The sequence below is a fragment of the Oxyura jamaicensis genome, chromosome 18 (assembly GCF_011077185.1).
Source record: "Oxyura jamaicensis isolate SHBP4307 breed ruddy duck chromosome 18, BPBGC_Ojam_1.0, whole genome shotgun sequence".
Lineage (NCBI taxonomy): Eukaryota > Metazoa > Chordata > Aves > Anseriformes > Anatidae > Oxyura > Oxyura jamaicensis.
Window position 1 is genome coordinate 5,095,705 of NC_048910.1, and position 17,084 is coordinate 5,112,788.

At 56.6% G+C, this 17,084-nt stretch overlaps 1 protein-coding gene across 2 annotated transcripts in view; it reads left to right on the top strand.

The window, feature by feature from the left end:
• Positions 1-17,084, top strand: part of UBE2O (ubiquitin conjugating enzyme E2 O) — a 57,339-nt gene that overhangs the window by 13,716 nt on the left and 26,539 nt on the right. For both annotated transcript variants that reach the window (XM_035342727.1, XM_035342728.1), the window contains exon 2: positions 15,671-15,730. In XM_035342727.1, the coding sequence (XP_035198618.1) occupies positions 15,671-15,730 (60 nt within the window). The remainder of the gene's footprint in view (positions 1-15,670; positions 15,731-17,084) is intronic.

Below are 17,084 nucleotides of genomic sequence, written 5' to 3' on the forward strand. Positions count from 1 at the left end.
CCAGCTTTGGGTTTCTTGAACGTAAGAGGCAGACTTGCCTCCTGGAGGCGTTGTGCCTCACGGATGCGGACCCACACCAGGGGACTGTCCCCGTGCTGCCGGCGTGGTGCAGCAGACCCCCCTGTGCCAGCAGAGGAGCAGCACGGCTCTCAGGAAGGAGTTTACACCGGCCCAAAAGAGAGGGCGTGTTGTTTCCTTCCCCTCGGAGGGATCTCTCATCCTGATCTCCCCTCCGTGTGTCGTATTTTCCATCTGTGGATCTCTTACCCCACCCCCATGAACTCCTGTCTCAATCTCAGACCTATTTCTGTGCAGCACAATCCTTGCCGTTTTGTGCCCGTGCACCCCCTCATCTCAAGTGCTCGGCGCAGTGCAGCCAGAGGCATTTCCACCGCTGTCAGCGGGCTTCACGATGCCGGGCATGTCCCGTTCTGCATCGCGCCGCGACAAAACCAACGGCTTTAGGGGTTACCTGGGGTCTTCGTTGCTGCTGGCGGTGGACAGGGCAGAAAAACGTTGTGGTTTAGCTTTTTGTTTAAAAAATAATAGTAATAAAAAATTGGAATCTCTGAAATTGATCCGGGATTGTAAAAGACTAAACCTGAAACCCTTCCTGACTTCCAAGCGCTAATCCACTGAGTGTTTTCCCGAGGCCGTGGTGGAGCAGGGTGTGTTGTCCTTTCCCTCTGGGTTTTTTTCCCCAGCTCTTCTCCCTGGTTGGTGCCTGGGGAGGGAGCTGCTGGCCCTGCGGGGCACCCCGTGCCGGGAGCAGCTCGGGTTCGAGCCCTCGGGGATGGGGGCGTTTCGCCTAAATTCCTCCCCCGTTGACCTTTCTGTGGTTCCTTTCTGTTCTGTGGGTGTTTTTTTTCGGTGCCAGGGGGAGTTTGAGGGATATTTTCTTGCTGGCTCTGCGCTAGTAGAGGGGAGAGGCTGCATCTCGGAGGTAGCTGGAAGTGACCGGTGGCAAGGCGGGAGCAGCTTCCAGGAGAGAAGGGTAAGTTGTGGTTCCTGTACCGGAGTCACCGCTCCCTGTTGTGTCTTAACCCAGCCGGTGAGCCTGCTCGCCCGCACGCTGCCTGTACTGAGGGCTCGTTTGCTGCGGAGACGAGCTCAAGCTGCTGACCTCCCTGATGACTTTACCTCTTCCTCCCCAAACCTGACTGCAGGAGCACCCCCTCGCACGGCAGAGGTGCTGAAGCACCCGTTTGGGCCCCTCAGGGTCTCAGCGTGCACCGGTCCCAGCTTGCCTTGGAGATGCTGCTGGCCTCGGGTTGCCCCTCTTTGGACCTGGTGCCTTTTTTACCCTTCCCTCCTGGAGCTTCTGTACGTTTATTTTTAACCAGAAGAGACACGAGGCTACCCCGTCCCTCCTGCTGAACGCCGACGAAATGCTGGAACTGAGGGGACGTTCCCTCTGGAGCTGGGCCTCCCTCCAGCCGAGGGATGTAGGTCGGAGTTAACCGCGTAAAATGCGAGAAGACTTGGTCGTAATGGCAGCATTTCACCCAGATAACCCGGAGAGGTCCTCGCGCTGATGGAAAACCTGTTCGTACATATACGCTCTTTAATGTGACTCATTAAGCAAACCTAATTAGGCAGCGGCAGCCCTCCTAAATGCCGTGGCACGTGGTGGTTCAGGCTGTAGGGCCGGCACCCCGACCTTTGCATCCTGCTGTCTGCTGGCCGAATCCGTCCCAGTCGGTGTCCCAAGGCGAGGGCAAGGGAGGAGGGGAGCGGCACTGCTGAGTCCCTGGGGGACGAGGGTACCGTCGGCCGCCTGCGCCGGGCGCGGAGCTCCGGGGGAATGAGAAACCAACCTGGCCAGGTGGATGAAGTGGGCTGGAGGCTGCTGCTGCTTTGTGCTCGGTGAGGAAATCCGCTGGGAAGGCGCGCGGCGTAACGTGCCGGAGGTCTCCGAATGCGCGCCTGGTAAGAGGAGCACCGAAAAGCATCTGAGGAAGGCAACAAACGCCTGCGAGCGGCGAGCCGAAGGCTGGCAGGTGTTGTGCTGAGGGCCTTTGGCTACAGGATTCTGCTGCATCAGGTGCTTTCTGATCTGTTTTTTAGAGTTCGTAGCAAGAACAAGATGGCATTTTGTGCTCACAGCGTAAAGTTATCCTTCGTACTGCCTCTTCTGTGTGCTCAACGCGCTTTGTGGCTTGAGTTCATATGCAGAGCGCATACCTGCAGACCAAGTGCTGTGTTCTTGGCCTGTCGGTGTCCACATTTAACGATGTGCCCGGTTTCTTCGTAGCCCCGTGTCCCACCCCAGCGCTAGGTGGGCGGCAGTGGCCGAGGTGTGCGTGCAGCGTGGGAAGCGGGGCGGCCTCGGCGAGCCAAAATCGCCACTGGGAGCCCGGGAGCACCCCCGGTCGGTTTGGGCTGCTGCTGTAAGGTGTGCGTCCCCTCCGGGAGCCTGGCAAATACACAGCCGTAATTCATGGGGCAGCTTTGAGGGGGAATGCAGTTTAAACGCCTAATGAAGAACGACAGCCCGTAGAATGCAGCCGAAGGCTTCTCACCCCCCCTGGACCTGTCCCAGAGCGTGGCGGTGGCTCTGCGTAGCGCCGTGCCGCCACGTGGGTTTTTGGCGACTCTGAAATCTGCTCCCCACGGTGGTACGCCTGCGGCCTTGTGCATCTTCTGGGGGCTCCTCGGAGTGTCCTCACCGTGGCTTTTTGGCAGATCTCAGCCAGCCTCCGTTGTGCTCCGCGTCCTCCTCCTCTCGGCACCTCCCCAGCCCTCGGGGAGCGCAGCTCCCTGAATCATCTCGTTTTTTCCCGGAGTGTTTGTAAACCTCTGGCTGCCTTTATGGCTCAGTGTTTCACCGGGCTTGTGACGGGCTGAAATCCCTCTGTTACAGCTGAAGTCGTTAAAGTGAGGGACGCGTTCTTGTGCGGCGCGTAACGGGCTGGTGGTACGGCAAAGCGCTCGCTCCCCTGCTGTGTGTGCGCGTAGCGATAGGTCCCCCTAAAAAAAAAGCGGCGTAGGAAGCAGGCATCAAGCAAATTACGGTTCCGGGAAATCCGGGGCTCGCTGTCAAGGAGAACGGACTCGGTTTAAGGAGGTAAAATGCGTTGTGCAGACGTGGTTATCGATTGCTTGTTCTCCAGGCTGCTTTTGCTCAGGGTGTAGCCGCGAAGGCATCCGGGGGTACAAAGCATGGTCCCGGAGTCGTGCCGCTGCAGGGACAGGGATCGGTGGCTGTGTCATTGAGCTGCAGCATTCCTCTTCAGCGTCGTCTTCCTCCGGGCGGAGACATTCCCAAGGGGCTCTTGGGGCAGGTACAGCGCCGGGCTGAGCGCCGCGTCTGTGCTAGGATCCGCTGCCTTTCTGCTCCGAAAAGCCAGCGCTTTTAGAAAGAAGGGGGGTGGGGAAAAAACAACCCTGGCTGACCGGCTGTGTCCGTTCGGAGGCAGATCTGCTGACTCCAGGCAAACGGGCTCGTGCCGCTTTGTGCTCGTGCTGCCTGGAGCGAGCGCTTGTTCCCGTAAGGGCAGAGCTGCCCGCGTCCCCCGGGGGAGGCCGCGGAGGCAGGGGGATGCTTCAGGTGAAGGACCTCGGCTCGTCCCGCACCACGAGTCTGAAGGAGGGGTGGGGAGGATGGGAGGGATCAACCAGCCTTGTGAATGCCCGATATTTGTCAGAGGTGGGGTCCCAAGGTGCCGTTGCAGCGGCCTTTCCAGGCACATCTGCACTGAAACATCCCACGGGCGACGTCGCTGCCCGGCGTGCGTGATGTTGGGCTGGGAGGGGAGCAGAGACGTGGCCCTGAAGGGTACAAATTCCACAAAAACTTCCGACAAAAGCTGCCAGGAGCAGCCTGCAGGGCTGGGGGATGCCGCAAAGCTAAAACCAATAAAGCCCCCCACCGCTGCCCTCCCTTTTAAGACAGATGGGGTCCCCCAAGGAGTTCACCGTCCTCTGTCCAGAGGATACCGGGCTGGCAGGGATTAATGCGAGCAGAAGATTGTGACCCAAGTCCGTGTATGGAGGGCTACTTAATGTAACCTCAGGTTTAGAATGAGAACTTCTGATTTTTATATTAAAAACCCAGAATCTCTGGCTTTATGGCTGCTGTGCCGTTGCTGTGTGCTCGCCTGGCTCTGTGACCCCCGTGCCGTTGCTGCCTCACACCAGGGGCTGTGACCTCTGTGTGTGTACACCTCTTTTTGGCCCCTCGCTTGTCCAGAAAGGGATGGGGAGAGCAAAGAGGGTTCCCTGATGGATAACCGTGGGTTGTCGCCTCCAACGTGCCACTGAGTGACCCAACAGCTGCTGGCGGCGCGACGCTGGGAGAGGAGAGGTTCCCGTGCAGGTGCTGGGCGTTGTGCTGGGTAGGTGCTGCCTTGGGAAGCCCGTGGGAGGTGGTTGAAGGGTCACCCTAGGAAGCACTCGAGGCAAAACGATGATACCCCGATGACTGCGGTGACAGGTTTTCATGTGAAGCAGAAAGCTGCGTTCTGGCCGGGAGGAAAGGAGGAAAAACGGTCCACCGGCCTTAGCTGCGTGTGGATGGCAGGAGGGTGCCTGGTCCCAGGAGCATGAAATGGGGCTCGAAAAGGCTTTCACACCTCTGTCCCTATCACGTCACCGCTCCTTGGGAGACTTTTTCAGTGAGTGCAGGAATCGGAGGCGGTTTGCTCTTGTTTTGCAGGCTGCACGGGCAGGCAAGGAGGTGGCGAGTTCCGCTCGCTCTGGCTGCAGATGTTTCGGTCCCCTGCGAGTGGCGAATTCCCTTCCCGAATAAAGAGGCACGTCACGGCGCAGGGGCTGCAGAACCTCGGTCCCCGACCCAGAGCCCCTGGAGCCTGGATCAGGGGCCGCTTCTTTGGCAGCGGCCGACGCAGCGTTTGTGTAGGGGAGGGATAACCGAAACTCTTCCAGTGAATAGAAAATGCAGCTGAGGTTTTTTGGGCGGTGATGCAATCGTGCTGCATTGTCCCGGTAGCGTTCACACGCTCGGGTCTGCAGCGTGAGCTGGGGGCAGGGCGCCCGCGCTGCTTCGGGGTGGGCTCTCCGTAGTGTTCGGGACTCTGAGCTGCTCTTAAAGGCTCAGATTTGTTTATTTTAATATCCCACTTCCCCGTGTACACAGCCGGCAGGTTCAGCAGGCGTTGCTATTTAACAGAAAGCCGTTGCAGAGCGCTTGGGGTGTCGCGCAGCCGGCGTTAGCTGTTGTACCTCCTAAATCACCGCCTGCCTGTGCGCTCGGAGGAACCGGAGAGGTGACCCTCGGCTTCTGGCTGTGTCCCGGCCGAGGCAGCGGTGCCGGTTTTCCCTTGGGAGCCACGTCGCAGAGCACCCCCCAGCCCTGAGCGCCCTAAATCCCAACCCGTGGAGCCCTAACCCGTGCCCAGCCCGAGCACCCCGTGTTCCCAGGCTCAGCCAACAAACTCGCCCACCTCCCGGTGCGCTTTGCGAATGGCCTGCTGTGCCTTGGGCTTCAGACAGCTCTGCCGGCCCTGCGGCGGCCCTCACGTGCAGCAGAGCAGGGAGGCATTGCAGCGTGTGTTACTCAGCCCCCAACGTTCCTCCAAAGGGATGCTTCAGAGCAGGCACGGACCTCGGAGAGCCCCGAGGGACCGCTGAGCTCCGCGCCCCCGCCGCCCGGTGCTGCCTTGGGAGCGAGCATGACACAGCATTTGCCGTGCTTTCAGCCAGAGCTATTTATACGTCGGTTTTCAGCTTTATTTTGTCTCTTCCAGGAGATTCTGTACTCGATAAAAGAATCCCACGTAGGTTTATTAAATGTGCCGGAGTTCCCGAGACCGGGATGAGGGCTGTGGCTTGGCGGCAGGGCCGTTCCCGCGGCTGAAGGCGAGGGAATCTCGGTGGTAAGATGAGGCAGGACTCAGTCCCCGGAGTAATTCGACCTGCAGGCTGGACTTGGTTTGGCTGCTGGTGTGACCCAAACCAGGCGTGCTAGGGGCTGAAGGACAACAGGCTGCGACACCTTCCCTCTCCCAGGAGAGAAAATCGCTGCAATTATGAAGCGTCGCCGTCTGCGCCTGGGGGAAGGGACCCTGGGGAGGTGGCAGTGGGGGCTACGGGTGGGGAGAAAAACAAAGGAAGGAGGGGGCTGCGGTACGGCACCGTCCCGTGGCTGCCTCCTCCTCTGGGGCGCCGCACGGCCGACATCGCACCCGGGAGCTCGGGCTGCAGCCGGAATTTATAAGCAGCTTTATAAAGAGCGGTGCTCAAACTGCGGGGACCGCGAGGGGAGACCGAAACGTGCCTGGGTTCATTGGTGAAGCAGCCCAGAGCGAAAAGAGGAGCGAGGAAAAGCAGAAACACCCATGGAAGCATCTCCCCTGGTGGATGCAAAGCACACGCCGGGGTGGCGGGGGGTCAGACGGGCAGCGTTGCCGGCGACTGCAAAGCGCAAACGTATGAATTTAAGGCACCTCAAACCTTCCTTTCTCTCCTTCTCGTCTGTTGTCTCAAAGCTGCTTGCGGGTTGTGCCGGCGCTGAATGGCCGTGAACGATTGGGAGCTAATTTAGGTGGCTGGTTGGTATTCGCAGCAGCAGCGGATGAGCTAACCAGCTGGAAAGCAGCACCGGTGAATTTCTGGCGCCGCGTCTCCCTCTTGTTGTTTCCCTGGCAGTTTTTGCAAGGTGGGATTTTGCCGTGGGCTAATGACGGGCTGCTGCTGGGCCTCGCTGACCGGGCCGCGAGGGGATGCTTGGTTTGTTGGCCGGGGCAGAGCCACCACCAGCTCTGCAAAAAAGTCCTCCCTGGCATGGTCTTGGGGAGGAGAGGAGGGCACAAAGCTGTGCGCAGGAGAAGTGAGGGAACAAGCCAGTGCTTAAGGAATATTTTTCACGGATACATTCTTTATTCCTACTCCAAAAGATGTAGACAGGTGCAGCACACCTGCAGGCTCGCTCACAAGGCGCGGCAGCCGCGCGGTTTCCCTCGCAGCATCCTTTTTATCCCCCTGGATGGACGAGGAGGTGCAGCAGCCCTGGCCTTGCCCCCAGAAGCGCCCCAGATGCCTCTCGGAGAGGTGAGTGATGGATCCCTGCAGTGCCAACGCCGCCCGGCTGGCAGCCTCGGAGCAGTCCAGCCACCCAAAACCCATCGTGGCGTAGCGGCCGTCTCTGTCCCGAGGCAGCGGTTTGAGGAATTGGTTCAGGTACACTGAAGAGCCACCAGATGCTCTTCTCATGCAGAAGGAGGGACACAGCTGCATCACCGAGGCTGCAGGGACTCCCAGGAATCGAGACTGGTGCCTGGAGGGCTCCTGCCCTCTCCCTGTCACCCAGGCAAGCTGTCCCCTTGGGGGCCCTTCCAGCAAACAAATGCATCTTATTCTTCAGACCCACTTGGGCTTCTTCAGGTACTGCAAAGAGCTCAGCCCAACCATGGCTTGCTCCAGTGCCACCCCCTGAGGTCCTGGCTGAGAACCGGGCACCTCTCGGCGGGGCTGGGGGGGGTCTGCACGGGGCTGCGCTGCCCCCGGCTGCTGCCCCACGGCCGGGCATCGCCAGATCCCCCCTGCGCTGCAGGGGAGGCTTTGAGACGGCTGGTGTGGAGGCAAAATGTTGGCCGCTGCTCTGCTGGCTGCGGCCAGCCGGCGTCTCCGGTCTGAAGCTGCAGTCTCCTGGGGGTTTTCCAGGTAACAGTGCCATCTGCTGCTGGGTCGCTGCTGTTCTTAGGCAGATGCAGCAGGAGCTCGCCATCAGCCATCTTTCTGTAAGAATACTGGGGGGGGGGCTGCAGGGATCCGTGCTGCTGGGACGTATCTTCCATCGCAGACCGCTGCCGGGAAGAAAAACCCTCTATTAGGATTAAATCCTGGACCTGGGGGCGTCTTTGTAAGGACCAGGTGGCTCCAGGTGGCTTACTGCTGGACTTGTTGTTCAGCGTAGCTCAATCACGAGGTCTCTCTGGGTGTTGTAGCCCTAGCCGTGTATTTTTGAACTTTACCATCTTTAGGCTAAGCATCATTACGCTCTTTCTGGGTTATTTTTGCTCATCTCTTCCAAGGTTTCGTAAAGCTTTCTCACACACCGTCTTGCTGCTTTACCCCTTCATCAGACGTTGAACCCCAGCTCGCGAGCAGGTGGGTTTCCTGGAGCCTTTTGTGATTGCCGGCGCTCAGCTTTTAAGCAGGTAGGATGGAAACGTGAGGCTACAGATGCTGAAAAGCTGGGAGTTGTTACTGCTGCTTACAGCTGGCATTCGCCTCCCGAGCAAAGCAAAGAGCAGGGCGGGCTGCTGCAGCTCCGGGGGCTTGCTCCCCTGCCCGCCTGCTCCCCGGGGTGCTCCTGCCCTCCTCTGCCACTGCCTCGCTCCCTCTGCTGGGAGAGGCTTCCAGAGCTGCTGCTCTCCCTTCAACCAACCCAGTCACCCTCCCATCGCCTTGTCCTCCTTCCCCCGAACCGCTGCCGGGGGCCTGAGCTTCCTCTCGAGATCCGTGGGTTCCCCAGCCCAGGAATGTGCCTTGCAGTGATTTCCAGAATGTCTTGTGAGCTTGCAGAGCTACAGGAAAGATTTGTTGCCGGTATAATAACTAACACTTGGCGGTCCTGGACAAGGAAAATCCAAGTAAAAGATTTCCTTTTGCTGCGAGAGAGATTTCTTTCTGGAGCCAAATTCCCCTGCTCTGAAGCACAGCGCTTACCCACGTTATAATTGAACGGAACTTTCCTTGTGTCAAATAACTTGTTCGGGGTTGTTTTTTGGTGTTTTTTTCCCCAAATTCCCCTCCTTGGACAAGGCAAGGAGAGCCTTTCAGCCTCCCTGCCCGCAGGCCTGAAGGTGTTTGCTGGGAGCGGGGACGCGTCACTGGGAGTGGTGCAGGGGTTTGTACTTAGGGTGGAAAGAGGTTCTGCCCCCAGAGAACTTTACTGCCCCGAAATACTGGGGGGGGACATGGGAGGCAGAACCAAAGGGGGGCGGTTAGAAACGTAGAGAGGGGCAGAAGTCGTTGCGAGTGCCTTGAAGCGGGACCCGGCCTTGGTTTTGTCTCTGTAGTGTGCCGTGAAGACAAGCCCGAGAGTTGTGAGGTTGTCTCGGGAGAGCTGGGGGTCGCTGGGGAGGCCCCCCACGAGGGCAGATGGTACAGAAGCTAATGACACAACTGGATTTTGTAACAAGCCTCCCTGCCTGCGGTATTGAAAGGGACCGGTGACGGGAGCCAGCGATCTGGGATCTCTTTGGGGTTCCCTCATCTCCTGCGGGTGCTGCAGAGGCTGCCCAGCGTCTCCCAAAGGGCTGGCTACGTACCCCATAAACGGGGGGGGGTGGAATTTATGGAAGTGAACGACTTCGGTGCAGGGGCTGTAAAGCTGTTGTAGCCGTTCAGCTGGTGCCAGGTGAGTTTATTTCAGAGCAGCGATGGCCTGGGGCTGAAAGCTGCTGCCGGCCGTGGCATCCTGGTGAGCTGAATTAGATCCTCCAGGTCCTGCCTCTCGGTTGTCTCAGTACCCGTTACGTCCACACACAAAATTAAACCCGGCGTAGTTTGCAGGTAACAAACCCGGGTTTGTGCTGCTGGCTGCGTCGGGTGAGCCACAGATCTGCCTTCCCCAACAAAAGCATCGTAATGTGGTGTGGGCTGGCTGGCTGCAGGCAGTGCTGCCAGCGATGCAACGCGGTATCGATTCCGTCTTGGCGTCTGAGAAGTCCTTTAAAGCGTTTCTTTCAGTTCTGCGGAGCACCTCCCTGCCTCCCCCTGCTGTGTTCTGCAGCCGAAGGTAATTGTCAGCCCGACCTGCTGCGGCACGGGGCTTCACGCTGCCCACAGCAGCCTCACCAACAAGCTTCTGGTGCCGAAAGGTGGAAGCAAAAGGTTTACGCTCGCTGTCCTTCCCCCTCCACAGAGGGAAACGGCTCGTGGGTTTTGAGGGTCGTTTTAACACAGGGCACGTCGAGTGTTCTTACTCTTGGTGCAATTTCCAAGTAACTCTTAAATATTTCCTACATCCCCTTGGGAGCTGTGAAATGCAGTGTGATGTTTGGAAAATGCCAAATGATGCTGAAGTGCAAAACGGTTAAAACCCTGACCTCCTCCAAATGCCTGACCTCGCACCGCTCCGTAGCGGGCTGTCGGGAGCTGTGTACCGCTGCCTTGCTCAGGACCCCCCGCCTTGTCCCAGTGGTGCTGGGCTCTCCAGGACCTCCCGGCTCTCCGATTTTGAACTCCTGCCTGGCAGGACAACACGTGCTCGCCACGTAGGAGTAGCCAGGGCTTGTCGCAGCATCGGTGCAGGTTTATTCTCGCTGTTTTGCAGCCTCATCCCACGAGAGTTGTTTTCCAAACTGTTTTCTAGCTCCTCTGCTCTTCGAGGTCACGCGGTTTTGGTTCTCAGAAGGTCACATTTCTGGTGGCTCTGCCCCGTTCTCATTTCCCTCCTTCCTTCCTTGTGATCCCTGCGTGGCTGCGAGCCTCCAGCTGCCCGAAGCGCTGCTGTGAGCGGCTGCAAGTGTCCCAGAGCAAACCAAGCTCCGCAGGATTCCCTCTTCTGCCTTTTTTCTACCCTCTCCTGCTTTTTTTGTACAACACAACGTGATCCACGTAACAGAAACGTCTTTCGAGGGACGTGAGCTTTGGATGTGGAACGTATTTCCCTAAGAGTTGCACGTGGTGCCACTGGTACCACGTCGATACTGAAACTCTTACAAACGCCTTGGCTTCACGTCCTCTGGATCTTTGAAATCCCGAACCTTTGTGATCCAGCCCCGTGTGTCCAGGCTGTGTTTCCCCATGGCTTGCTGCTAACCTGAGGGAAGTATGAGCAGGACTGAAATCATACCCCTGGTAAACGTGGGCAGATACCTAGTTCATTCAGCGACTGGCCCGAGCGGCGTTGTGTTTTCCACCTCCCTTTCTTTCTGTTAGCCCCTCCTGTCCCCTTTACGGGACGGGCTTTGTAAAATTGCAAGCGATGTTCTCTTTATTTGCTAATGTAGCAGGAGCATGGGAGCGGTTAGGGAAGCGGTGCGAGGACAGTGCTGGGACACGTGGGATGGAGAAGGAGCCGAGCAGAGCTGCTGGTAGCAGGTTGGCGCTGGTCAGAAACTGGCTTCCCTGCCCTGCTGGTGCCTGCTGCCGGCCAGGTCCCTGCTTCGCTCCAATTTCCAGCTTCCACGGCACCCTGTGCCCTTCTGGCTCTTGGTAAGTCGTTGGGTGGATGGACATCCCTTCCATCATCCAGCAGCTCTGTTGGACACACAGGCTTCATCTGCAGCGGTCGCGCTTTCCTGCGTGTTTTAAGCAGCCACCGAAGGAGAGGGCGGTGCCTGCTGCTTTGTCCTCCATCCTTACGTGCACATTCCCAGGGATCTTGTTATAGAGGATGAAATCCGTGGAAAGCGCCCGAAATAGAAGCTGTTCTGTGCAGTGGCTGTGTGGAGGTAGGGGCTGTGGGATCACACCAGCACCTTGGAGCAGGTTTTATTCTTCACTGGTCAAACACCGCAGCAATGGGAGACGGCACCAACCCGCCGGGAACTTCAGCAGCTCGCCTTGCTCTTGGCAAGGACCAGGTGTCGCCTTCTGAGCCAGGGTGAGCTCTGTCCTGCTGCCAGCTGAACAGAAACACAGCTGCGCTGCCGTGGCTCATCCAGGTGAAATGTCTGCACCCGAATCTGCGAGTCCACAGACACCAAAGTCACGGAGCTGTGACCCGAAGCCCTGCCCTGGGCAGCGATGGATCAGAGAGGAGAACTCTCATCCTTCCCGGTGCCCAGGCGGCCCTGCAGAGTTCTCCAGCCTGGCTGAAGCTGCACGATCCACTGGGAAGTCATCAAATCCTCTGCAAGCCGATAAGGGAGCAAAACACCTTGTGAGCTGTGGGAGATCAAACAGCCACTGACTTCCTGCAGGATGCGTCCAGTCTTAACGCTGGTGTTCTCCTCTGCGTTTCATCTTGTTCCCCAGCTTCTGGTCTTGATTTGTGCCGAGCAAGGCAGTTTGTTGGTAATTACCTCGTGTGACAACGCTGGAGTGAAACACGGCCGTAGCACCAACAAAGCGTCGCTGTTTGGAGGTGGAATTGTCTTCTTTGGTCTCTCCTGAAGTTAAATGCCAGTGCTCCTTCTGCTGGATAAAACATTACTTTTTGGGGGTGGACGCTGGTAGCCAGAGCCTGTGCAGAGGTGTTTCTGTCCACCGAGGTGCCACAAGCAAACCTGAGCAGCTGGTCAGTGAGCTTAAGCTCTGCTTTTAAACGTGCAGATAGCGCTGAGGGATTTATGGCACTCCCGAGGACTTCCAGTACTGGTTTTGTTCTGACACAGAGCCCGGGCCGGCTGTGTCCCCACAGCAATCTCCTGCTATTTATCAGTAACAGCTTCAGAAGCGATTGCTGCTTGTTTACCTGCCACGAGACGCGGCACTGCCTAGTCCCAGTCATCGAAACGAACTGCTGTGGTGCTGGTCTGCAGGCAGGAGGCGGCTCTTCGGAGAGGAAAGGGGTCCACACGTCTCCCGTTCGCTTCGTGGAGCTGAGGGGTTAGACCCAAGGAGCCGCGATGTGACTTACCCCAGGGCGCCTTCACCTCGCTGCTCAATTGCTGGCTGGGGCCAGGTTCCTGCCACGGGTGCTGCTGCAAGTTAACAAAAAGAAAACATTTTGGTTCAGGGGATGATGAATTTATTTGCTGCCGTAAGAAATCACCCAACTGATGGGAAGCAATTAAGCTCCCAAGGCTCCATGCGCTGATGCTCTCTCCTTCCTCCCAGTCCACCCAGTTTCAGGTGAAAGCAGCAGCGGCTGCGTAGCTGCTTGTTGGAGGTGAGCTGACAGCTGGGCATGGGGACAGGGTTGGGTTGGTGCTTGTTCCAAAGCCAAAACCCCGATGTCCCGTAGCACCCCGGCTGTACGTCTGCGCGAGCGTCGCCGCGCCTGGGGAGCAGCGGAGGTGGCTTTGGCCGAGCTGCGGCTCTGCCACCGAGCTCAGCGCTGAGCAGCAGCGAGAATAACTGGGTTATAAAATAAAACTGATATAATATATATAATTATTATAATACATAACAACCCTTCTGCCTTCAACCTGCTCCTCTTGGCAGCTGCTGCATTAACCGTGGAACTGCCCGCATCCCTCTGGACCTGGGGGAAATATTTGCGCAGTGATGGGTGTCTTTGGTTTGCCTTGTTGAACCTAGGTAAACGTGAATTAAAAATTAAAAGGTGATGGGGTAACGCTGTCAACATCCCCCGTATCTGAGGTCTTGGGAGGGTGTTGAGGCCAGCCTGGCACGCGGGAGCCCAGGACCGGCTGCGCGCAGCGCTGGGGATCTGCTGTTTCTCGTTCCCGGGGCTATTACCAAGGCACGTGACGAGAACATAAAACTCCAGTGATGTTGACACCGACTTTCACGGAGGTAAATATAGCAACTGAGCTCGAAGAGCCTATTTTAAGAGTGCTTATAGAGCTCCCTGGCTGCCGAGTGAGGGGGCTCACCTCCAGCTGCCGATGGCACACTGGGGTATCGCAGACGAGAAGAATGGCTGCGTTGATACACAGCCCTCCTGCTGTTCCCTCGGGTTTCTTCTGGGCTTCGACAATGTTTGGTGTGGTGACGGGCCTGCTACGTGGCATTGCTGGCGCTGGCATCCTGCCTTCTACTTGCCTTGCTAATCCTAGCATCGAGGCAGGTGGGGCTGGCACGTGGGGCTGAAAGCGGTTGCGCTGCCTCCGGAACCGGGGCCACCGGGACGAGGGTAAATGCAGCTCCTGCAGAGAAAGCTTTGAACCTTTTGGAGGAAATATTGTGGTTATATCCTTACGGTGCGAGGGGCTGGGAAGGCTCCTGCTCATTTCCAGCTTTTTAGATTAACTGGAGTTGACTACCAGGCAGTGGCAGTGTTTGTATAAGATCAGCTTGTGGTTTGGGGTTCTTTGGGTACCAGGCAATACCGAGCAAAGCAGTGTGAATTTAATCCAGCATGCGGTGGTCAAAAGGCCCTAAGACACATTGAAATGAAACTATCATTATACACTTAGGGTTTTGCAGTAAGAGAACTCCGTAGTTAAACCACCCCAAATGCTGTCCTTGCAGGGGTGCTTACTGGAGTTGTGAGCGTTGCTGCCTGGCTCGGGATGTTAAGAGGCTGTCTGTGCGGTACCTGAACGAATAATTTTAGCAAGCGTTGTAAAAATTGATGTCTATCTATACTATCTATACCCTGGTGGGATGTGGGAGGCGATGAAAACGCTTCCCCGATCTGGAAATGGGCTGTGGGAGGCTTCAGGTTTCCCACTCCGGTGGAGTCCTGACTCCAGCAGTTGGTCTAAAAGCCTGGCTGGCTGCCTCCCTTCCTCCCTTACTGAAACACCCGCTCAAGAAGGCAATAAATACTCAGGTGCTTCGCTTCAATTCCAGATCCTGTCCTCAGATGATAGATTTATGTCTGATGTAGTCATGCAGGCTGCGAGCCAGGGCGTGGGCTGGGATGAAATGCTGACGAAGCACGGTGGATTTTGGGCTGGGGACCGAGGAGAAGCGATGCGTGCAGCAACAGCAGCGAGGAGGATTCAAAGGAAGACGTGAAAGGCTCTGTCCCTGACTCTCAGCTCCCGTGGTGCTTCCCAAAACGCCCCGGCTGCGATCAGTGTGTTTGCATGGGTGCATCGCGCCGAGCTCTGCAAACGTGCTCGTGAGCAGTGAAAGGCAGCTGAGCGCTCGCCCCGATCAGCAGGAGGAAGCCTTAGCTTGAATTACTGGGGGGGGGGGCTGAGCAAGCCTGGACCTCCCCCTCAGCCTCGTGGCCTCCCTGTCGGTGTGGTCAGGATGTTAGCCCTTGGTTTTTGTAGCGCGTTGGGTGGGAATTGCGTTTTGTAGTTCCGAGCCTATTAATAACGCTTAACGAAAGAGCCCGCGAGCAGTGCTCTGAAGCAGTGATGGATCTCTGCTGGAAGGATGTGGCTCGGTGAACCGTCCCGAAATGCCCGCAGGTCCATCGGGCGATGCCTCCCCGTGCCGCTAACGGGTCCTGGTGCCACAGCTCTGTGGGGACTGATGTAGGACAGGCAACGACGGGCTGGCTGCCTCTCCTGGTGCCAGCACCAGCTCCTCGCAGCAAGTGCTGTGTTGGGAAGTGGAGTGTGAGCGGTGCTGTGACTTTATCCGTGCTGGTTCTTATGTTTTGTGTTACCTGCACGGACCTGCAGGCCAATGAGTGCAGCAAGAGACTGTTTTTAGGCAAGTGCTTGCTGCAAGGAATTCGACACTGGAGCCAATTCCTGCTGGCTGGGTCTTCTCACCGTACTGCATCTTGCTTAAAATGCTCCAGGCCAAACGGGATTTCCATGGGTATTTATGGAGCATCTTGGGTGAAAAACATACAGAAAAAGGCACAGGAGCGTGGTGTGGTGCGCTTCTTCGTGTGTCTCCTGTCTCCCCTGCTGCAGAGCCTGGGTGTGGGTGGGAAGTGCTGCGTGATGTCGGTGGAGGATGAGGAAAGGGGCACTAGGTCAGGATGCCTGCGCCCTTGTTTGTGTCCTCAGTCAAGGAGGGTTCACTTGGCTGCTGTGTTTCAGGTCTGCCAAGGGGATTTTCCAAGGGGGTTAGCTGTGTGTGGAAGTGCCTCAGCATCCTCTGCTGAAAGCCTCTCCAGCCCAGAGGGATGGGATGCTGTTTGTGTCTGTCATGTCATTTCTGACCTAGTGTCACCCGAGCTCACTAAATCCAGTATTTTTTTTTTCCCCCTCAGCTGAAGCTTGAAGATCGCTCTGTCGTCCCTCGAGATGTGGTCAGACACATGAGCTCCAGCGTAAGTGCTTTTTTCCTCGTCCCTTTTTGATCGTAACGCTGCTGCATGGATTTCTGAGGCTTGCCAAATTGCCTGAATGGAACTGAACGGCAAAGCTTTGAGTGTGTTCTATTTTTAGCCTGTTTAATAGACCTAGCAGCATCCTTTGAAAATGAAATGCTGATAAGGCTGCCTCGCTGCTGCTGCATATCTGCAAAGGTCTCCTGAGCAGGCACGCCTGGGAATGTCGGGTAACGAGACAAGCAGCTCGTCTAAACCTGGCGTCCTTTAGGTTTTAAATCAAGCCAGTGGGAGCTGTGGGGAGTGTGGACCTGCTCTCCCTGACCTGACGGGGAGGCTGGAGCAGAGGCAGGTAGCTTGATCCCTGTGTGCCTTTTGGCGTGCTGTGGTAGAAAAATTGGAGGAAATATTTTCAGGGAGACCTCTTAATCTGCAGCGAGCACCATCTTGTCTGACTGCTCCCAGAAGAAATGCAGCAACGCCCAACTCTGCTGGAGCAAGACACGCTGAAGTATCTGCCACAGCTAGGTCGGCAGAAAGCAGGCTGGTTCTCAGTCAGCAGCCTGCAATCCTTACCTTTACTGCTCCTGGATGCTATTTTAAGTCCTGGTCATTTTGTTCTAGTTTTACAGCATTTGTGCTTGTCAGACACGCGTGGATTTGCTTTTTGTGGGGAACACTGGGAACGCTGTTCCGTATCGATTATCAAACGAGATGTGATCTCTTTAGGAGCGTAGCTGGGCTGGCAATTCCTTGCTGCTGCTAACACCTAACCTGTAACCTCGAGCCATATGGCCTGCCATGTGTACGCTCGCATCTTCTCTTGACTTGCTTCCAGCAGCGTTAGCTACCGAGGCTGTGATGAAGCCGGCAGCTGGCCGCAGCCTGCTGCAGTTGCACCACATGGCGTGCAGCCTGGTGCAGGGATGGAGGAGGCCGTTCTCTGACCAGGCTGGGTGCTTCAAATAAAGCTCTTCTATTTGTCAATTAAAGGGAAAAAACAGTAAGCCCATCCCTTTTGCAAGGAATGTTCTGGGGAGAAGAAGAGAGTGGAAAAAAACCTTGAAGGGTAATTAGGAAAATGCTGAAACAAAGCATTTCCTTAAGAAATTGAATTCTTGTTTGAAATGGAAATTTGACTTCAAGATATCTTACTAAAACTGCAGCTTTATGAAAACGCTTTACTCCAAAACAAAGAACTGCTAGCAAATAGAAATATCAGCTGTTCACACACTGCTGTCCCTGGCCCAGCTGGGCACTGTGGTTATCCTTCTTGCTCAAAGAAGGATGTTTCGAGTCCTGCCTCTCAATTGTCTGTTCTCCAATGCTTGGTACTGTCCTGAAAGCTTAAAAT